Source organism: Lycium barbarum, chromosome 6 (assembly GCF_019175385.1).
Source record: "Lycium barbarum isolate Lr01 chromosome 6, ASM1917538v2, whole genome shotgun sequence".
In the NCBI taxonomy this organism is placed as follows: domain Eukaryota; kingdom Viridiplantae; phylum Streptophyta; class Magnoliopsida; order Solanales; family Solanaceae; genus Lycium; species Lycium barbarum.
In genome coordinates this window covers 76,889,815-76,913,523 of record NC_083342.1, presented here as the reverse complement: position 1 = coordinate 76,913,523, position 23,709 = coordinate 76,889,815, and the positions used below count along the sequence as shown (strand labels likewise).

Below are 23,709 nucleotides of genomic sequence, written 5' to 3'. Positions count from 1 at the left end.
ATTTTGCGTTCAATTAATTAAGTCGGTCGAATATGCTCATCCTTCATTGTTTGAGCTTATACTTTTTCCCTTTAGAATGTGTTTGTCATCACAAAAATATCTCAATATTATTAGTTTTTCCTTAAAAAATTAGCACTAATTGATAGAGGATTCAGCGCATGTGTCAAGGACTAGTATAATAAAATTATCATTCTATTTTTATTATTCCCTTCGTCTTAAAATGATTGTCTTAGTTTAAATTGATACGTAGTTTAAGAAATAAAGAAAGAGTTTTGAAATATGTGATCCAAAATAAATATCAGCTATTTATGTGGCATAAAATCATATAATAAAATTAAATTATTTCTAAATATAAAAATGTGTTAAATTTTTTGGAGTAAACTAATAAAGAAAATAGGATAATTTTTTTGGTCGGACCGAGTACTTAATAGGCGTGTCGAAGTGAATACCATGGAGGGAGTATTGGATATTTTGCGTCGATTTTACAGTTGTCTGTATGATTGTGCTTATCTGAACATTACATACAAGATTCTGGGTCCAGCAGTGCTCCTTATCTTTGACTTATTTGGGCCAAAAATAATAAATTTTGACTAAAAATGGAATTCCCTAGTGAATTTGTTAAGGATAATTTGAGACACATGCAGTAGCGGAGATTAAACCCCGATTTGGTCCTTCCCTCCGGCTCTCCAATGTCTACGTTTGTTGCAATCAAAAGCCACTGCCTTTTTCCTTGTCGCAGTCACACTGACACACATTTCAAGAAGCGCCCTATTGGAGTTTCTCCTGCACCAACTCTTTTGCCACAGATTAGTTGTTCAAGATTGAAAGATGGACCCACCAGATACCGCAGTTGCATCCTCGCCAAAGCCGAAGACAAAGCCAGAGATAATTCAGAGGTACAGTATCTCCAACACTTGGCTGCCTGATTTAGGAATTATTCGGATTATATTTTCCTTTAATTTTTGGGGATACTGAGAGGTCTAGAGAACCTCAACTCATTATTTGGTGTTGAAATGGTTATAAAGGACTCAAGCAACTAGTTTAGGATTGAGGTGTAGTTGATTCATTCTTCAGCTGACTGAAGGTTATGTAGGACACCAATTAGGTTAGAAGGTTAGTTAGGTAGTTGAGTGTTGTTTCGCTTGCCCTTCCATACTAGTGTCAATTTGCTGAACGAGTCTCTCAGATTTGAGAGTTCTACAATTAAATAGAAAGAATGTTGATTTTACATCCCTAAAGATATGCTACTCCTATCCCTGAATATCATCTATTCCTAGCTGTAACATCCTTGTAGATATGATATAATCATTCCTACATATCTTATATCTCTAAGTATGGAAAGCTAAATCTGTACAAATATTACATATTGATATGATGATATTCTAATATCCGTAGACACAATCTGAACAGATATTCATGATCTGGTCATTATGCTTACATCCCCCCCTCAAATTGATGCCGGTGAATCAAGGAGCATCAATTTGCCTACTAGAAACTGATGACGTTGCCGTGTCATGGATTTTGTGAACACATCAGCTATCTAAAGATTACTAGACACATGTGGAAGAGTAATGACTCCATTATCTACAACTTCCCGGATATAATGACAGTCCACCTCGATGTGTTTGGTCCTTGCATGATAAACCGGGTTAATGGCAATCTGAATGGCACTTGTGTTATCAGAGTGGAGAGGAGTAGGGTTAGATTGAGGAAATCCAATCTCTGCAAGTAGACCATGAAGCCAAACAATCTCGGAGCAAGCAGCAGACATGGCTCGATATTCAGAGACTCTGTTGAAGATTTCGAAACACGAGCTTGCTTCTTGCTCTTCCAAGATATCAAGGAATCCCCAAGAAACATGCACCAGCCTGTGACAGAGCGGCGTGTATTAGGATATCTAGCCCAATCATAATCACTAAATGCATCAAGCCGTATTGGAGAACCACTAGGAAAGAATAACCCACGAGTAGATGTTCCCAAGAGATATCGAATGATGCGACGAACGGCCACCAAATGTAGATGATGGGGAGACTGCATAAATTGACTCACTTGTTGAACTACAAATGAGATATTAGGCCGAGTAATAGTAAGATAATTTAGGCTCCCAACTAACTGTGGAAACAAAGTTGGATCAGGAAGAAGATCTCCTTCCTCACGACGATACTTTACATTCAATTCCAATGGAGTATCTACAGAGGAAGAGGAAGATTCTTGAAGACCAGCCAAAGCAATCAAATCCTGAGTATATTTGTGCTGGTTTAAGAATACGCCTAAAGAATCATAATGAACTTCTAACCCCAAAAAGTATGTAAGAGTGCCAAGATCTTTCATATGAAAGAATCCTTAAGCTGTTGTTGGAGGCTAGTGATTACTGAAGAATCAGTTCTTGTAATAATAATGTCATCTACATATACCAAAAGAAGAACAACCTGTAGATGTTTTACGAAGAAACAAAGATGAGTCATATTTACTCTGCTCAAAAGAGAATTGAAGCAAAGTAGATCGAAACTTATCAAACCAAGCTCTGGGAGCTTGTTTTAATCCATACAAAGACCGCTTCAATTTGCATACATCTGATGTAGGTGATGAGAACAAACTAGGTGGAGGTTTCATATAAATATCTTCTTTGAGATCACTGTGGAGAAAAACATTTTTGACATCCATTTGATGAAGAGGCCAGGCAATAATAGTTCGCACCGTAGTCATTTTTGCTATTGGTGCAAAAGTCTCCTCATAGTCCACACCATACTCTTGTCTGTTACCAAGGACAACCAATCGAGCTTTGTACCGATCAAGAGTTCCATCAGAATGAAGTTTAATAGAATAAACCCATTTACATCCAATTGGGCGGACATCTGAAGGACACGAAACAATGTCCCATGTGTCATTTTCTTTAAGAGCCAAAAGTTCTTCCTCCATTGCTTTCTGCCAATATTTATGCTTGGAAGCTTGTGAGTAACAAGTTGGAACAGAAATGGTGGATAAAGTAGAAGAAAAACCATACCAATTAGGAGTACGAGATACCCTGGTAGATCGCCGAGTAGGCTCAAGAGGAGCAGGCCTTGAAGAAATCTCAGGTTCTGGTTGTGGAGCAGTCTCAGGAGGCGGATCAGTTTCGGGATGGGGTAAAGTTGGCCGACGTCGTTCATACACAAATCCAGGTTTGAACCTCTCAGAAGAAGATGACAAATCCTCAAAAGTAGGAAGAAGAGGAGAAACAAAAGATGACTCAACAGGAGTAGGAAAGAAATACTGATTCTCAAAGAAAACAACATTTCGAGAAACACGAAATTTGTTAGAACTTGGATCATAACAAATAAATCCTTTCTGCGAAGTACTATAACCCATAAAAGCACATTTAGTAGACTGAGCAGAAAGTTTATTACGTTGAGAAGGAGGAAGATTGCACAAAACAAACACAGCCAAAGGTATGAAAATTATCATAGCTAGGATTTTGGTGATAAAGACGATAATATGGAGAGTCAAAATTTAACACTTTAGATGGAAACCTATTAATTAAATAGACAGCAGTAGACAAAGCTTCAACCCAATATTTAGATGGGACGGAGGACTCAATCAATAAAGTACGAGTGACATCCAAAAGATTACGATTTTTACGTTCAGCAACCCCATTTTGCTGTGGCGTATATGGGCAAGAGCGTTGTGATACGATTCCTTTCTCAAGCAAGAAGTTATTGAATTCATGAGACATATTCTCCACCAGAATCAAATCTCAATGTAAGCCAAAAATGTCTTGAATATGGAAAATACCTCAGATTTGGAACGGAGAAATACACCCATGTAAACCGACTATAATCACAATGAATGTCACAAAGTACTTGAAATGAGCATGAGAAATAACTGGTGAAATGCCCCAAAACATCACTATGAATGACATCAAAACATTTTGCAGCACGACTACCAAAACTAGGAAAAGGAAGAGTTTTACTTTTGCCTAATTTACAAGTAGAACAATCAAAAGAAGCAACTGAAAATTGATTTTTATTTCCTAATAAACCAGAATTCGATAAATGAGAAAACACAATAGAATTTGGATGTCCTAGACGCTTATGCCAAACCTCAGTCTTACTAGTTGTAGAAGTATAAGCAAAAGAAAGAACATGGGGAATGGAAAAATGTATAGGACATAATCTTCCAACTTTAGGCCCCTTCGCGATTGTCGTCCCCGACACCTGATCTTGCACAAGACAACCATTATGAGAAAAATTCACATCACAATTATTATCCACCAATTGGCCAACTGAAATAAGACTAGTGGAGAGCTTTGGTGATACAAAAACATTTTTGGAAGTTTGAGTAATATCCCCAACCTTGGTAATGGGTAAATTATTACCATTGGCAACCTGAATTTGTGAGGGACCATGATACTCACTAACATTTTTTAGCATACTAGTTGAGTTGGTCATATGCTTGGAAGCACCAGAATCAACAAGCCAAAAATTAGATGTAATATCGTTACCTTGTAGCTCCAAAGCTGAAAAGGTTGACATGATCATTTGTTGTACCATTTCAGGGGTAAGAACTTGTCCTGCTGAAGATGAGTTATCAGTAGTGGAACCATTTATCCCATCTTGAAAAGCATTGACCCTACGGTTTTGAGGGCGCGTGGGACAATCTTTGCTAATGTGTCGTTGTTTACAATTATTACAGAGCTTCTTGCCACAATTGCTAGCAATATGACCATATTCCTTGCAATTGTAACATTGAGTTCTAGTCATATCTCTGCCCTTTCCTTTTCCTTGAGCAGCAAATGCCATAGTGACATCATTTTCTTGTTTGAAAGCGTTTTGTGTGGCAAGACGCTGCTCTTCGCGAAGTAATTCCCTAAAACAAACATCCAAGGAGGGAGACGGGTCATGATTCATCAAGTTAGAGCGAACACTCTCAAACTTAGATCGTAATTTCATCAAAAATTGGTCTCGCTTGCTTTGCTCATGAACTGCCTGAATTACAGAGAGAGATTCGACAGGTATTTTAGCATAAATAATATCAGTAAATTCAGCCCATAAGTTTTGAAATCCAGAAAAATAATCCTGAACAGAGAGACCTCCTTGAGAGTAATTAGCAATTTCATGCTCTAGCTAAAAGTGTCTTGCGGCATTGTCTTGGTTGTAAACCTTTTGTAAATAATCCCACATGGCCTTAGCAGTCTTGTACGGCCTGAGATTAAGAACAATCAGAGGATCAATTGAACCCAAAATCCATGTCATCACCCGAGCATCTTTAACCTTCCATTGACATAACTTTGTAGGATCAGTAGGAGCCGGATCGCTTCCATCAATATGGCCCCATAATTCTTTTTCGGTGACAAATAGTTGAAATTGAAATTCCCAGGCAGAATAATTTTTTCCAGTGAAACGAACATTGAAGGATTCAAAATGATGTGATGTCATGTTCTTAACTAGATAAGAACACCAAAAACACAATGATCCAAGAAAATAACTAGAATGACCAAGACCAAAAGCCCTAGATGTTAGGACGGACTCTTGATGAACAGTCAAGAGAACAAAGACTTTCAAAAAAAAAAAAAAATCTGAAAGAAAACAGATGAAAGAACTAAGACTCAACAGTGAAAAATGGCTCTAATACCATGTCTATTTGCTGAATGAGTCTCTCAGTTTTGAGAGTTCTACAATTAAATAGAAAGAATGTTGATTGTACATCCCTAAAGATATGCTACTCCTATCCCTGAATATCATCTATTCCTAGCTGTAACATCCTTGTAGATATGATATAATCATTCCTAAATATCTTCTAATTATGGAAAGCTAAATCTGTACAAATATTACATATTGATATGATGATATTCTAATATCCGTAGACACAATCTGAACAGATATTCATGATCTGGTCATTATGCTTACAACTAGTAGTCGTAGTATTACTCTTGTAGTTTCTTGTTATTCGATTTCTGTTTCTACTTAATGTTTCTCGTACTTCGATTATCGTATTATTTTGTTGTAGTTATTATCCCTTTTAAGAATGCTCTTTCATGCTTTCTATAGTATTTTTTGTCATGGCTTCTTCACTCCCGTTGTTTTCTTTTATCGAACTGCTTTGAAATGCTGTTACTTGAGCCGAGGTTCTTGTCGGAAACAACCTTTCTACCTCCCAAGGTAGGGGTAAGGTCTGCGTACACTACCCTCCCCAGATCCCACTTGTGGGAGTACACTAGGTATGTTGTTGTTGTGTAGTTGACTCATCCAGAGAAAATAAGACATCCGTTATTCAGAAGCGGAATCATTTAATAGAGTCAACCTTAATTAGTTGGCACAGTTGATTCTTACAGGGAACATCTTGCCTTGGAAAACCCATTTTGATTGTAACTGGGCTGAATAGACTGTAACGCTTACAAATGATTTATATAGCCGACCTCATCTTGTTTGGAATTGAGGTGTACTTCTTTCATATAGAGAATGTCTAGTTTTGGAGAATCCATTATTTTGTATTGGATGAAAGGGAATTGACTGGAGGGGAATGATTGTACTTGATTTATATACTCGAGTTTAACTAGTTTGGGATTAACATGTAGTTGATTCATCCTTATTAGTATTCGAAGAATGAAATGGGGCTGAGTTGAGCGAAATGATTATAGATGTATCATATAATCAATTCAAGCTAGATTGAGATTGTGGCACAGTTGACTATCTTGCTTGATTGTTGTTGATTATACAATCTGGGAATGCAAGTTCTTTCCTTGATTACCGTACCTGATTTTTATACATCATACATGTTTTAGTCTCTATCTCATTGCGTTATGTATTTTTCTATTTTCAGTATGTAGCCTAATTCTTTATTGTGTATTTCTCCTTTCTTAGTCAATAACTTGATTTTAGTTTCCATAGCAGCTTGTCATTTAGAGGATTTGGATTCGTCGGGTTAGTATATTACTAGATTTAGGTCTCCGGATCTATTGCATTTGATGAACATAACAGGAGTTAAGGTTGAGGCCTTCAAGAGTAAGTTGTTAGGTTCACTTCCAGTATCTCTGTTCATTTGGACAAGACCTCATGCATTTCATGAACTTAATAGCTTCACCTTGAGAGTAGGCTGTCTCAGGTTCGGTTCCAAAAGATGGATGCACAGCCTGTAGCTATACTTTCTTTGTATCTTTGCATTATTCTATCAGCTGATGGTGTGAACAATTGTTCCAGCACTAATTATAATGGTAAAAGAAGACAAAAGAAAATGAAAGGAAAGTACGGTGGCTCGTACTTACTTTACTAAGAGTTAAGTTTGCTTCAGGAACTAACAACATCATCAGGAACATGTGATCCTTTATGTTCAGTTGATGAAACGAGCTCACAAGAATTTGAAACTACTTACCAGCCAAAGACAGATTTTCTGAAGGCCTTTGCAATTCTTGCTGCGGCTGTCACTGGTACAGTAGCTATAAATCAATCATGGGTGGCTGCAAATCAGGTGCTCTAACTGGAAGCCTGATATTTTTATTTTAGGCTTACTAATGAATTAATCTACCAAAAATTTCATTGGTTTGATCAAATCTCATGCTTCAGGATATTGCAATGGCGTTGTTGTTTGGAGTAGGATATATGGGCATCATATTCGAAGAGTCTCTTGCATTCAACAAAAGTGGAGTAGGACTTCTGATGGCCGTGAGTTTATGGGTCATTCGAAGCATTGGGGTAAGGCATTAGTTTATGTGAGATTACTTTTGTTTACACTACGTTGATTATTGCATATTTGATAGAGTGAAAGTAAGCTGGATCAGTAAAAGGAAGCTTAATCAGTCTTAATGAAAGCAAACTTATTATGCCTAGTTTTAATCCTTCAATGCTCTTTATGACAACTTGCATTAAGTGAAACTTTTTTTGAATTTATCTTGTTGCTTTGTTGAGCTTCATGCTAGCTTTAATATTGCTATATCGTGAGCCGGTTTTGAATTAGAGTGCTGCTTTATTACGAGCATACTACTTTTTATCTTGTATGCTTTGTGGAGCCCCCCCTTCTTCCTCGATGAAACAAAGCAAAATTTTCAGTTGAAACTGGAAGGTCCAGTGCATCTACTAATTCCTTCAAATGTGGCTCCTATTTAAGCCATCAAAAAGTTAAATTGAAGAGTCCATTTTTTAATTTTTTTTTTCTTAGTGGACGTTTGGACATAAAATTGTGAAATTTGAAAAATAATAATATTTGTTTTCAAGTTGAAAGTGTTATTTGGAAATTGGTGTTGTGTTTGGAAATGAATACAAATTGGAGTTGTTTTTGAATTTTTGTGGGTGATTTCGGGTGAAAATTGTGAAAACAACTTTTTGGAGTTTTTTGAATTCCGAAAAAATTGAAGTTGAATTCTGGAAAGTTATAACAATTCTATGTCCAAACAGTTTTCCGGAATAATATTCAAGTGAAAACTATCCATGGACAAACGGACACTTAGTATATTGCATCTCAAAAGTTAAAGGGGCCAGTTTTACACTTTCCAACAACTAAACCACTCAACATCTGATGTAGCCCCACGTTTCTACCAAATAATAGTTGTTTTCAAGTTTCAACATACATAGATATTTCTACTCTTTAAGTTATCAGCTGTGCCATTCATACCAGTTTTCAAGGAAAAATGTACAGAGTGGATATTCTTAGCAATCAGGCGCTCCCTATCCAAAGTGGGTTGCTAATCTATCTGCATTCTTGCTATTACATTTGAACTTGTTTCCTAGTCTTGTGGTATACTCTTAGTTATTTGCAGTTTTGGCAGGAATTATATGAGTACAAACATCAGTGTACTAAGCTGCATCTCCAACCATTCACATTATAGGATTAAATGAATGCTTTTGTAAAAACCCAAACAATGTGGTGCAAGGGTTCTATATGAACTCTGCATTTAAGGTTTCATCCATAGTGGAAAAGTAGCTGTACATGTAGGCAAATTTTTCCTACATACATGAAATAAGATAATACTCAGAGAGATTGAACGGCCATTGAAACAAGCTCTAGGATGAACTTCTTATTTACAAAAATAGAATTTAGAGTGAAGAGGGCTTTTTGTTTTCGGTCAAAGTTGTGTTTTACAGTGTTTTATGTCCTTGGCAGGCCCCTTCAAATGAGATAGCTCTTTCACAGTTGTCACATGCGACTGCTGAAGTTAGTGAAATAGTGTTCTTTTTGCTCGGTGCGATGACCATCGTTGAGATAGTTGACGCTCATCAGGGATTTAAGCTGGTTACTGACAACATCACTACTCGCAAGCCAAAAACTCTGCTTTGGGTGGTTAGTGATTCAATAATCTTTCCTGTTTCAAATTACTCTCGACTCTGTTTCGGAAACAGCCGTCCTACCTTGGTAGGAGTCAGGTCTGCGTACACTCTACCCTCCCCAGACCCTACGATGTGGGATTTCACTGGGATGTTGTTGTTGTTGTTGTTGTCTGTTTAGTTAAGCAGTTATTTGGCTTTTTTTTTCTTCTGAATATGGAGAATCTGTAATATCTTGCTTTTCGTCTAACAAAAACAGATAGTGGTCTGATTTTGCATGAATACGTTTTTTTTTTTATTGAAAATGGCTATATACTCTTCAAAATAATATGATAAGTTTAAATTATACCTCATATATTAAAGAATGCCAGAATAAGAAGGACTAATACAAGTGGATAATGATGGAAGGACCACTTTTCCTACCGATTTAGCAATATTAAGGCCCAGCCCATGTTTCATTCCAACATATTCAGTTGTAGTACTCTTTTGTGAAATGCTTGCTAGAATGTAAGGCATCCAACATTTTCTTCTGTTGGAAAAATCATCTTTTAGGAATTGTCAATTTCTCAAAGTAAGAATTAAAAAGTGTGTTGTTTGTCCAGTGGTAGAAAAGGAACCTTTTGTCATAAAAATAAAAAAATAAATAAGAACTGCTCATTCTTTCTTCAATGTAGAGATGCACAGTTCTGTCGAAGAGGGTTTGCTATTAATTGATGGCTCTTAATAGTCTTTGTTGTACACATTTCACATATAATTGGCTTCTAAAATCCTTTCAATCATAATGTTCTTTTGTGAAATGCATGTTCTTAGGCAGGAATTGTCCATGCTAGGATGCATGGCATCTTACATTAATTTATTTTAAGAATTGACAATTTCTCAAAGTAGCTGTGTATTCTTTACTTGATATGCAGATGCATAGTTATATCAAAGAGGGTTTGCTTTTAGTTGATGATCCTTAGTAGTCTACGTTGTGAGTATTTTGATTTTAATTTGATTTCGCTTCTAGATATTGTCAGATTGTATAATGCGCAGCAGATGGGGGTGGTATAATTATTCTCACTAGCTGAAGGACATGGCATACATAGATAGATTACACACTGAAGGCCACACATGAAAACAATGAGTCAATAATTCAACATTTTTGTATGCTGCTTGTTTCCTTCTGTTGTCATTAACTTTCTAATGTAATGGTAATTTCAGGTAGGTTTTGTGACTTTCTTCCTCAGTGCAATCCTTGATAATCTGACTTCTACTATCGTAATGGTCTCCTTACTGAGGAAACTGGCACCACCTTCGGAATACCGAAAGTAAGTGCCAGCAGCTTTGAGCCTCATCTGTACAACCTTCTTGTAGGAGCAAAGATATCAGAATTTTCTCTCATATTTGGTCTAAAGTTCTTATTTGATCTTGGAACATGAATATTGATTTCCGTAAGTCTCAAGAAGTTTTGATATTCGAATTAGAGAGAAGATCGGAAAGAACTAGGGATGTACATGTGTAAGCAAGTTAGACGCCTATAAGAGAAATGAAAAGCCCAGATGCTCTCAGGATGCAACTTTGAAGTACCTCAACGTCCTTCTATTACAATTTGTGGGAAAGTTTTTTATGAGAATCTCTTGAATTAAATTTATGATTGAATAACACAGTGGAATGGTTGTATGTGATGCGATGTTTTAAAAGCATTAAGTAGATTTTCACCACACCTATATCGATCAGTGTCTTCTAGAACTTTGCTCTTATTCTTTTAGGAAATAAATCACGTTTGCATTTCTGTGCAAGTATAGACTAGACTCTCTTGTATCTCAGACAACATTATTCATTTTGAGTAATTTCCCAGATTTCTGAACCATTTCTAGCTTTGTTTTTTCAGCCTTAAAAGTTGAATCTGGTATTCAAATAACAGTCTTTAAACTGTGAAGATTGTGGATCTTCCAGCCCCTTGTACCGAAGATCTTAATTTCTAGGGATAGGCCCGAGAAACTTCTCCTGAGATAAATATTGACAATTTATAATTACTTTATCTTGCTCCTAGACTACCAGTGTCTTGCTCTGTATCCTCTTTCTGAAGGTTCCGTTTTCTTTACTGTAAGAAGTATATAATCTGTTAATTATTTGTTCCCAGGCTTCTTGGTGCTGTTGTTGTTATAGCAGCAAATGCTGGCGGAGCATGGACTCCTATAGGTGATGTTACAACTACAATGCTCTGGATACATGGCCAACTATCCACGTTACCGACAATGAAGGTTTTTGAATTTTTCTCTCTCACTGCTTCTACACTCCCCTCCCCAGACCCCACCTGGTGGGATTATACTGGGTATGTTGTTGTTGCTGCTGCTTCTATTTATTTACATGCACATCTTTCCTTATGTCATAATGACGGAAACAATCTATAGGGAGGAAGGGAGAGAATTATCAAATAAGCACTGGATGGTTGTCATATTTATAGATGACTGGTCAATTTACCAGTTTCAGAAAAAATATTTATAGATGACTGGTCAGACTGGTCTACAATGCAATGATATTCGTAACATTGTTAATGTCATTTTGAATGGTACACACTGCCTGAAAAAATGCTTGCATTGGTTTTGGTGGAAACTATTACTGCATTCTTGATTGAGGAATTCTCATTTAAGTTTAAAGGGATATATATTTGACACTATGGATGAAGGTAGTGCTGAACAGTGTTTTAAAAGGCGGAGGCGTAAGGCGAATCGTTTTACGTATGCCTCAGCGAGGCGTAAGCCCCATGGGTATTTAATTTTTAGTATTTCAAATAATATAATTACAAGAAATATTTTTAAATAGGTAAATTGCTTTAAAAATTTGAAGAAACTATAAATAAGTGAAAAATATATATAGATTTTCTCCATCCCCACAAAAAACTAATAAAAACAATCCATTATACGCTGCTTACAAGCACAAGTGATTGTTCATTGCTTTTTTTTTGAGACGCTAGAAGAAAAGATAAAGAATTGGGAAAGAACATAAATTAGGGCATCTAGCAATAAAAAAGGTCTTGACTTTCATATTTAATGGTTCGGTTTTGTTGGCATAAAGCCATATGGCGAAGTTTTGATGATTGACAAAGCAAAGACTTGGAAGAAGAAAACCAGCTTATGATTGACAAAGCAAAGACTTGGAAGAAGAAAACCAGCTTAGAAGGCATCATGAAAGCTGAATTAAAGCAGATTAAGAAACAATAGTACTGTTCCAAGCCAGAAAACACTGAAAAAACCAGGTCTATATAGATGTTAAAAATGAACAAACATGTTCAATGGTTGAGATAAAGCTATGAAGACAATGTGATGAAGTTCCAGAACAGGATGGTAAGAACAGGTCCTTGAAGAAGCAGCCAAGGACATGTTCCATTGCAATAAAGTAGCAGAGACAGATGCAGACACATGAACAAACAAGTGTTGTAGTTATATGTTTGTCAGTACGAAGGCAGGTGGAATGCAGAACTCTGCAGAGAGACAATGAATGGTTCACATACATACATACATAGCAGGGGAGATGGTGACTCAGTCAAGACATAGAACAACTATGCAAACTATTTTATACAAAGGAGTCATCAAGTACGGTTGTGAGATAATGAAGAAGAATCGTCACAGGTCATAGGTGCATTGGTTGACTGACCCAGGAGAGGTGGAGTGACTCAGACGACAATGTTCAGAAGGAAGAAATTGTTCACCTAAAAGAGTTTGCAGACAAAGCATGTCAATTAGCTTAACAGAAGAACCAAGTCTGCAAACATGTTCCATCACAGAGCAAGAACAAAATCAGAAGTCAAAGAGCTAGTCTTGAAGGCATGATTTATTCCAGCAACGAATAAATGCATGTGAAGAAGACAGACACAGAGCTACACATGATCAATGAAACAGGTCTGTCAACATGTTCCATCTTTCATACCAAAAGCAGATTCAAGAAGAAGTCAGGAGTATGAACGAGAAAGGGATGATGAAACAAGTACAAGAACATGTTCTATCTCATACAGTACAGAGATTCAGAGGCAGACGAACCAGGTGGATGAACCAGGTGGATGAAACAGGTTCGTGAACATGTTCCAGGGCAAGTCCTACAACAACTAGGATTTGCAGAATTATGGAAAGAACTTGGCGGTCAAGTATGAAAGATTCCTTGCCATATTTTTAGGGATTAGTAAGCCTTCTGCACGTATTAGAAACAGACTCAACAAGGCAAGAATCCAAATACTACACAAACCCTATTACATGCCATTGACCGACTAGGACAAGGTTTTGTATTCACCGACCTGCGGAGCATCAAAGGCTAGGTCTTTCCAAGAAGAAGTTTGCGCACCCACAAAGAGAGAATTCAGAATATTGAGCGAGGAGAGGATTTATCCATCATATTCAAGAATCCGGGGTTGCATCCCTAGTACAAGAAGACGGATTGAAGGAGCTGTTCTACTAAATAATGTTTTCCAGTTCTTAGGTCTAGAATCTTGAATTAGGTTTGTGCTATCAAAGTGTATCTTTATCAGCTTATTTAGAAGCATAAAAAGTAGATACAAGTGTTGTAACTTCAAGTTAGAGTCTAGTTTGAAGATAGCTTGCTAGTCAGAGGTTAGCAAGGCTGTTGTGGTTGGGATTAGGTTGTAGCATTTGTAACTTAATTTGCAGTTGGCTCAGTTGTAGTGAAGTTTGGGGTAAATCCTACAGGTCTATAGGTCGTGGTTATTATCACCTTTTGAGCCAGGTGGTTTCCACGTAAATATCGTATGTCATTTACTTACCTGTAGTTTATTATTCCGCAAAGACGCTAGCATAGAAGAGGTACAGTAACGTGCTCCATCCTTAGGCGAAAATTGGTTACGCATAGGATAGGTAGTAGGTCGTGCAAACCTAACAAGTGGTAGCAGAGCAGTTTCTCCTCGTAAAGGTTAACACCTTGGGAGAAGATCATGATAAATGATGCACCAACTACCGGACACAATAAGGGACAATCAACTCGAAGGCCTCCATTGTTAAGTGGATAATACTATCAATGGTGGAAAGCTCGTATGAAGGACCACATACAGGCAGAAGATCACGAATTATGGAGCAGGGTCATTAAGGGACATAAATATCTCACAAGGATGGGAGAAGATGGAACAGAGGTAAGGAAAGAAAGAGCTGAGTATGATGATAAGGACTACAAGATTCTTAAAAAGAATCCTAGAACAGAAGAAGCAAGCCCAGTAAGGAAGTTTCTCAAAAGAGAATCATTCAGGCATAAATAATACCTCTGATAAGGAAAGGAGTCTTGATTGGGCACAGGATGGTGGATGCTTCAAGTGAGAAAAGACTGATCATACGATCAAAACGTGTCCACTATGAGAAATAGAGTGGAGAAGAAGAAGGGCAGAAAAGGAAAAGGAGAGACAAACAGAAGCAATGAAACCACCAAGGCTATGGTAGCAGCTTGGGGATCTAATAAAGACTCTGAAGATGATGCAGACCACACTGCTCTCATGACTGTTGATCATTTAGGATCAGGCACTAAGGATTACATCAAAGTCAGAGAAGTAGAAAAGTAAGCTAGAATGATAGATGAATTGTACTTGCTCAAGATATAAAAAGAATTTACCTCGATAATTCTGCTCACTCTCCGAACAAAGAAAAAGTAGAATGCTGCAAAAGGAAGATCACTCAGTTGACTTAGACGAAAAGGCTGTCAGATAGGGGGAATCTGGGGTGAAACGGGTAGATGAACCTGGTCTGTGACTAAAAGAAATATTCTGCATAGAGACAGGGGGAACACAAAATGCAATCAACACAAGTTCAAGCTCAGGGTATGGCTTAATTTGCTTTTGAGACTATCTTTTTAATGATGCAAAAAGGGGGAAAATACTTAATTGTGTGATGATTTTTGAATCAACTGCTAACCTGGTTTACCTTGAGAAAATGTGGAATATAAGATGGATAGAACAGGTTACACGGTGTTTGTCATCATCAAAAATGGGGAATGTGAAGTTTTGATGATTGACACACCAAAGACTTGGAACAAGAAATCCAGCTTATAAGGCATGATGAAAGCTGAATTAAAGCAGATGAAGAAACAATAGTACTGTTCCAAGCCAAAAAACACTGTGAATAAACTAGGTCTAGACAGATGTTAAAATTGAACAACATGTTCAATGGTTGAAATAAAGCTATGAAGACAATGTGATGAAGTTCCAGAACAGGATGGTAAAAATAGGTCCTTGAAGAAGCAGCCAAGGACATGTTCCATTGCAATAAAGTAGCAGAGACAGATGCAGACACATGACAAACAAGTGTTGTAGTTATATCTGTGTCAGTACAAAGGCAGGTGGAATGCAAAACTCTGCAGAGATAATTAATGGTTCACATACATACATACAGAGCAGGGGAGATGATGACTCAGTCAAGAAATAGAACAAGTATGCAAACTATTCTATACAAAGGAGTCATCAAGTACGGTGGTGAGATAATGAAGAAGAATGGTCACAGGTCATAGATGCATTGGTTGACTGACCCAGCAGTGAGGAGAGGTGGAGTGACTCAGACGACAATGTTCAGAAGGAAGAAATTGTTCATCTAAAAGAGTTTGCAGACAAAGCATGTGAATCAGGTTAACAGAAGACCCAAGTCTGCAAACACGTTCCATCACAGAGCAAGAACAAAATCAGAAGTCAAAGAGCTAGTCAAGATTGAAGGCATGATTTATTCCAGCAATGAATAAATCATGTGAAGAAGACAGACACAGAGCTGCACATGATCAATGAAACAGGTCTGTCAACATGTTCCATCTTCCATACCAAAAGCAGATTCAAGAAGAAGTCAGGAGTATGGACGAGAAAGGGATGATGAAACAAGTACAAGAACATGTTCTATCTCAGACAGTACAGAGATTCAAAGGCAGACGAACTAGGTGGATGAAACAGGTTCGTGAACATGTTCCAGGGCAAGTCCTACAGCAACTAGGATTTGCAGAATTATGGAAAGAACTTGGCGGTCAAGTATGAAAGATTCCTTGCCATATTTTTAGGGATTAGTAAGCCTTCTGCACGTATTAGAAACAGACTCAACAAGGCAAGAATCCAAATACTACACAAACCCTATTACATGTCATTGACCGACTAGGACAGGGTTTTGTATTCACTGACCTGCGGAGCATCAAAGGCCAGGTCTTTCCAAGAAGAAGTTTGCGCACCCACAAAGAGAGAATTCAGAATATTGAGCGAGGAGAGGATTTATCCATCATATTCAAGAATCCGGGGAGCGAGATTGAGATGGTTTGGGCATGTGAAGAGGAGAGACACAGATGCCCCAGTGCGGAGGTGTGAGAGGTTGGCCATGGATGGTTTCAGACGAGGTAGGGGTAGACCGAAGAAGTAGGGGAGAGGTAATTAGACACGACATGGCGCAACTACAACTTACCGAGGACATGACCTTAGATAGGAGGGTTTTGAGGACCCAAATTAGGGTAGAAGGCTAGTAGATAGTCTCGTTTTCCGTTCTTATTAGTAGTCACATTATCGCAATATAATATCTTCTGCTCAGATTTCTGCTATTATCTGTTAATTCCTGTGCTTTGATTATCCTGTGTTATCTGTGTCGCTTGCATTATTTCATTTCATATCGCTTTGATTCTCTTAACCTTATCTGACTTCTTTTTATGCTTTTATTGAGCCGAGGGTCTTTCGGAAACAACCGTCCTACCTTGGTAGGAGTAAGGTCTGCGTACACTCTACCCTCCCCAGACCCCACGATGTGGGATTTCACTGGGTTGTTGTTGTTGTTATTCAAGAATCCGGGGTTGCATCCCTAGTACAAGAAGACGGATTGAAGGAGCTATTCTACTAAATAATGTTTTCCAATTCTTAGGTCTAGAATCTTGTGTTAGGTTTGTGCTATCAAAGTGTATCTTTATCAACCTATTTAGAAGCATAAAAAGTAGATACAAGTGTTGTAACTTCAAGTTAGAGTTTAGCTTGAAGATAGCTTGCTAATCAGAGGTTGGGTAGCAAGGCTGTTCTGGTTGGGATTAGGTTACAGAGTTTGTAACTTAATTTGCAGTTGGCTCAGTTGTAATGAAGTTTGGGGTAAATCCTACAGGTCTGTAGGTCGTGGTTTTTATCACCTTTTGAGCCGGGTGGTTTTCACATAAATATCGTGTGTCATTGACTTACCTGCAGTTTATTATTCTGCAAAGACGCTAGCATAGAATAGGTACAATAATGTGTTCCTCCTTAGGCAAAAATTGGTTATGCATAGGATAGGAAGTAGGTCGTGCAAACCTAACAGGTTCCTTTTTTAAAACATTTGATTAATTACAAGTTCACTTTTGAGAATTTGGGCATTATATTAAGGACTTATTTAACAAATTTCGTTTTAATTTGAAAAACTTTTTCTGGGCTTACGCCCCAACACAAAAAATTCGCCTCACACGCAGGGGCGATTTTATTAATCAATTTTGGGTCACTTGAACACATGGTCTCTCCGCAAATATTTTATGTATATATTTTTTAAAATTGGTATAATATTAACTACTGGAACACATGCTACAAGAAGGCTAAATGGTGTACTTGGTCGAAGGTTGAGTTAGTTACCTAGAGGACTAGAGATCAATTCCCACTGAACACTGTTTCCTTTTTTTTTTAATTGGTGAACCCATGTTCTAGAAATCCTAGATTCGCCTTTGCTCACACGCTCAGGCCTGCGCCCCGAATTGATGGGCGTACGCCTTTTGAGACTTTCGCCCCCACCATCGCCTCGGGGCGTCTTTGGTGCCCGCCGCCCCCGGGCTAGCCCTGAAAACACCTTTTAAAACACTGGTGCTGAAATGATGAAAGAAGCTTACAGCTCAGTCTGCATCCTCTCAAACTGCACTTATTTATGGAAAGAAGCATGCATATGGAAAGAAATATGTAACTTTTCAGTGATAGAGGATGGTTTATTTCAGTGCTGCCACTGGTTCTATTCACCGCGCTTATTCATTATAAAAAAAAACATTTTTCACTTAGCTATATTTGGTAAATTGGTACCTTAGTCTCTACATGCTGCTTTTAAGTTATTGGAACTATCACTCTGCCAGATCATGTCTAAACCTGTATAATAGTAACAACAACAACATACCCAGTGAAATCCCACAATGTGAGGTCTGGGGAGGGTAAAGTGTACGCAGACCATACCCCTATCTCGGAAGACGGGGGTATAGTCTTCACTTAAAAACTCTTACTTCAGTTGCCAACTGAAGTCTCTATTCCAGTTCTGGTAACAGGTGCAACGCACTTTATCTTTTCGCAGGGCTTATTTTTACCATCAGTAGTTTCTCTAGCTGTTCCTTTGGCTCTGCTGTCCTTTACAAGGTATATTTCTAGCATAGACCTGAAGAGCTTCTTGAATTTCAGAAATATTTCAAGAAATAGAGCAGGGATGTAAGTATTATTTTTGTGTTCAGTGAAGTGAATGGGAAAGAAGAAAATTCCGCTGATGTTCTGGCATCCGAACAGATGGCTCCTCGAGGACAGCTAGTTTTTGCAGTAGGACTTGGGGCTTTATTGTTTGTACCAGTTTTCAAGGCCTTGACTGGTCTACCACCATACATGGGAATGCTGCTTGGACTGGGAGTTCTTTGGATAATCACAGATGCGATTCACTATGGAGAATCCGAAAGACTGCGGCTCAAAGTACCACAGGCTTTATCACGCATTGACACTCAAGGAGCTCTTTTCTTCCTTGGAATCCTATTGTCCGTTAGCAGGTATTGCCGAATCCTTTCTTTGGGTTTCTTAATCCTTACAGCAGCATGGCAATCAAAAAGTGCACGCAGAACTCTTTTCTTGACAGAATAGGTTCATACATCATAACCCTTAATCATTCTAAACCAGATGTTGAGAACTAACTCTGCTCGCTAATCCGCAATCCAGGCCATTTGGCGTTATATCATTTCTTAGTCTTGATTAGCAGGAGCAACCACTATAAATGAAATCATTTGGGGAATAGAAAAGAGGTTCTTATTTTATTTTTGCAGGTAGGATGGTTGTAGGATCCATTACTCTGTTTTGCTCATGCATTGTGTGACTATCAACCATCATCCATGACCACATGAATTAGATAACATCACGTGACTAGTAACAACTTTTCCATAGCCTGGAAGCAGCAGGTATTCTGCGAGAATTGGCAAATTACCTTGATGCCCATATACCAAGTACTGAACTCATTGCAAGTGCAATCGGGGTTGCGTCAGCAGTCATAGACAATGTTCCTCTGGTTGCAGCCACCATGGGAATGTATGACCTATCTTCCTTTCCCCAAGATTCTGAGTTCTGGCAGCTAGTAGCATTTTGTGCCGGTACGGGTGGATCCATGCTAGTAATTGGTTCAGCAGCTGGAGTAGCACTAATGGGAATGGAAAAGATCGACTTCTTTTGGTATATAAGAAAGGTACATATGCTCTGCTATTTTGATGCTCCACCTGGAAAATATAAACATTTCTGCTTCAATATTTGTCACTCTCTATCTCTGCAGGTTAGTGGGTTTGCTTTTGCCGGTTATGCTGCCGGTATTGCTGCCTATCTTGCAGTACATAATCTCGACGTCTCACTCCCTACAGCTCTGGCTCAAGTTCCTTTTCTTCATGGATCTTAGTGTCATCCAGATGGGCATTTGATCGTTGAAGCTATCAGTAAATCTGATCGTTTACGTATTCTCTGTATCAAGTTAATGAGCAAAACACATGAATACAATTTCAGGACCTTTAGTGGCGGAGATGAAAATGCCATATAGCAAATTCTTTAGAACTACCAGTGTGTTGGCCGGCAAGGGGGTGGGTTGGGGATTAAAGCCCCATGATGTAATTTATTGATTCTGATAGTTTAATAATGCATTGTTTCTCAACGATGGAATGCATAATAATTCAGTGTAACCTCTGAATCAGAAATAGGCAATAGCACTGGCAAACTTGGATTCCACATTCAAATTCTGAATCTGAATATACTCAACTGTATTTTCTGGTGAACCATCTACGAGAATTCGTACTTCAGCTATCTGTACTCCCCTTTGTTTAGAAGTGAAATCTGCATTAACAGAGTTAATTTTTTTTTTTTCCGTTTAACGAAGTTAATGAAAACACTGGAAATTGGCTCAATCAAGCCTTTAGTCATTATCATGCCACGAGAGGCAGCAAAGATGGTTTAAATGTACCTCTCGTTATACTTTGGGTTAAATATACTCATGTTATACTTTCGGTTTAAATATATCTGCAGTTAAACACAAATATACCCCTCATTTTAACGGGTGGACACGCGTCATCATCCTATTGATCTATTTTAAACTAACCCCTAATTAATTAAAAATCCAAAGCATAACTCGCTATCCAAATTAGAGACCCATACCTGATACCCATACCCGGAAAATTTGAAGCAAGCTTCGAAAAGCTTCTTCAATGGTTGCCGTTGGATATTTCCGGCGTAATTATTACGATAGCAACGGGAATAGGTTGTCCTTATTATGTTTGTTTGGGTTGGGTTAATTACAGGAGATGGCGATATATATGAGCTGTGCTAATTTTCCATCAATCTGGAGAAAAATATTGTATAAAAAGGTTTTGAGTTTGGCGGAATAAACTTAATTCGAGCTGTATGCTTCAGTGGGATATTCATCCAATATATTTACGGCAAAGGCTCAAATATGCCCCTGAACTATACGAAATTGCACATATTTGCCCGTCGTTAAAAGGTTGGTGCAAAGATGCCCCTAACGTTTTTTTTTTGGCTATATATGCCCTTGAGTTAACGAAAAATATTGGAGGGCATATTTGTTCAGTTTCGCATAGTATAGGGGCATATTTGATCCATTGAAATTCGTGAATATTATGGTACAAAATATCATTGCATTCCAAAACATAAAAAAACATTTGTAATTACAATCCATCCACCATTGCATTACATCAAAATTATACAACTAAAAGAGCAGATGCAATTACAACCATCTTTTAAAGACTGTTTTCATAAACAAGAGCACCATTTCCCTTTTTCAAAAGATTTTTTTTACTAATGATAATACCATTTTTATTTTTCAATTTGTTGATGATCTGGATAGTTATTTCTGGATATTTTTCGTCTTCTCAGTCCCAATATCTACACGATAATGGATGCAACAATTGCCGCAATAAAACATAAACATAAAATAGGAGATAACTTACATTAGACTTATAACACATGAAAAAATGTCTCCCGCAGTGCTAAATTTTTTTATAATAATAATAGAAAGAGTATCACATTTTAAGCATTTATACGATTTCTTATATAACATTCAATGTGGTTTGGCCCTTTCGCGAATTTCACGCATAATCGAAATTTAGTAGAATTATTTGAAGTCTATAAGTGAGATGGAGTGCAGTAACTCCACGTCCACAAACCCTTCCACAACTCCACATCCACAAACCCTTCCACAACTATTTAAAGAACTCGAAGCTTCCGACATTTCATAAACAAGTGAAAGAATAAGAGAGAAAAGTGAGGGGTTGTACGATAAGTGTGGAGTTTCAAAATGCAGTTGCAATAAATCATTGACTAGCATAAAGTGCACTACAAAAAAATCTGAGAACTATTTGTGCCATAATATTTACGAATTTCAATGGATCAAATATGACCCTATACTATGCGAAACTGAACAAATATGCCCTCCAATATTTTCCGCTAACTCAAGGGCATATATAGCCCAAAAAAAAAAAAAAAAGTTAGGGGCATCTTTGCACCAACCTTTTAACGACGGGCAAATATGTGCAATTTCGTATAGTTCAGGGGCATATTTGAGCCTTTGTCGATATATTTATTTGACATGGATTTTCAAGTTTGTGTCTATTAACAATATCATGTTCAGTTTGTTGTCGATGGTACAAATTTACAGAGAAACCATGACTCAGGCGATGTCGATGGTACAAATTTACAGAGAAACCATGACTCAGGCGACTCGCCCTCGGCAATCTCGCCGGAAGCTCAGTCAACCGATTTCAGTTGCTAGCGTAATAAACTATGTCAGAAAAATCCAATGGCAGCCATTGAAGAAGCTTTTTGAAGCTTGCCTCAAATTTTCCGGGTATGGGTATGAGTTTCCGGGTTATGTATTGGATTTTAATTAATTAGGGGTTAGTTTAAAATAGGCCAATAGGATGATGACATGTGTCGCTCTATTAAAATGAAATGAGGGGTATATTTATATTTATGCCAAAGTATAATGGTAAGGGTATATTTAAACTGAAAGTATAACAACAGGGGTATATTTGAACCAAAAGTATAACAGTAGGGGTATATTTGAACTGAAAGTATAACGAGGTATATTTAAACCATTTATGATAGTATAGGGGTATATTTGGCCCCTTTCCAAAAATTATATTCAGCCATTTGTTTTATCAATTCAACCAGCAACTCCACCTTAAAAGAGAACTTAGAGGAAAAAGCATGACACATTTCTCTATATATTGGCAAGGACTTGTCTCCAATAACGTAGATTGCAGGTTAATTAGAAAAATGAAAGCACTTAAGTCCTACATCAGACTTTCTTTTTTCCCCTCTAAATATGAATAATAGAGGGAAATATTGAATGCATTACTGTTGGCATAAATTCATGTGTGGGGTTTTGATGATTGATAATGTCACGATCCAACTAGACGGCCATTACGGATATCCGGAGCTAGCATTCCGAGCACCACCTCTCGGACTTATCATCAAACTCAACCTGAACAAACATCATTCCCAACACAAGCTTATCATGAAATGATCTTCGAATATCTCTCAAAACATAAATGTGCATAAGCCCACGAGGCTACAAAATGATATACAAGATGTACACTAAGAAGATCATTACACATCTACTACCCACACATATGTATCTACGAGCCTCTAACTGGAGTATTGAAATCATAAGGACGGGACATGACCCCTCCATGCCCCAAATATGTACACAAAAGAATATACCAATAAACTGCAACTTTGGAGTAGTGGAGTGCTCCTGAATATCTGCTGATAAAGCTCCTAAGCGTCTGTGCCGTCTCCCTGTCTACCTACGAACAATGTACTGAGTATGTAAGGTATGTATAACAACATAATTAAGAAATAAGAGAGCATAAGAGGAAGAGATAACCTGTAACTGATTGCCTCTTAAGGCGGAGTCATGCATGCTAACTTTTATATTAAAACAAAATCATAAACATATGCATATACATAAGCTGCTTATCATCATCAGCCTGCGTCCGGGCCTCCCACGTCCGGGATAACCATCTCATGCCGCCCACTAGTGGTGACTGCCCGACCAACTAGGCACAGTATTATCCATAAGCCGCCTAATTACACCCAGCGTAGTAGTGTCTGCCCGGCCAGCAAGACACGGTGTAATTATACGTATACTTAACATCGAACATGCATGAGAGCCCAAGTAAAAACTATAACTCTATCAGAGTGACGTAAGGTCGGTACCCTCAGATTATATTATGGAACAACCATCAACACTAT

The 23,709-nt window shown here is 37.8% G+C and overlaps 1 protein-coding gene across 1 annotated transcript; it reads left to right on the top strand.

Annotated features, from left to right (window-relative positions):
- The first annotated feature begins 456 nt into the window (after positions 1–456).
- On the top strand, positions 457–20,244 carry LOC132644249 (sodium/proton antiporter 1). Its single transcript, XM_060360829.1, has 10 exons — positions 457–896; positions 7,267–7,443; positions 7,539–7,667; positions 9,073–9,249; positions 10,434–10,540; positions 11,356–11,476; positions 18,503–18,564; positions 18,657–18,959; positions 19,348–19,642; positions 19,727–20,244. Exons 1-10 carry the CDS (start codon positions 690–692, stop codon positions 19,844–19,846), a joined length of 1,698 nt encoding a protein of 565 aa, XP_060216812.1. The 5' UTR covers positions 457–689; the 3' UTR covers positions 19,847–20,244.
- Positions 20,245–23,709: the final 3,465 nt, after the last annotated feature.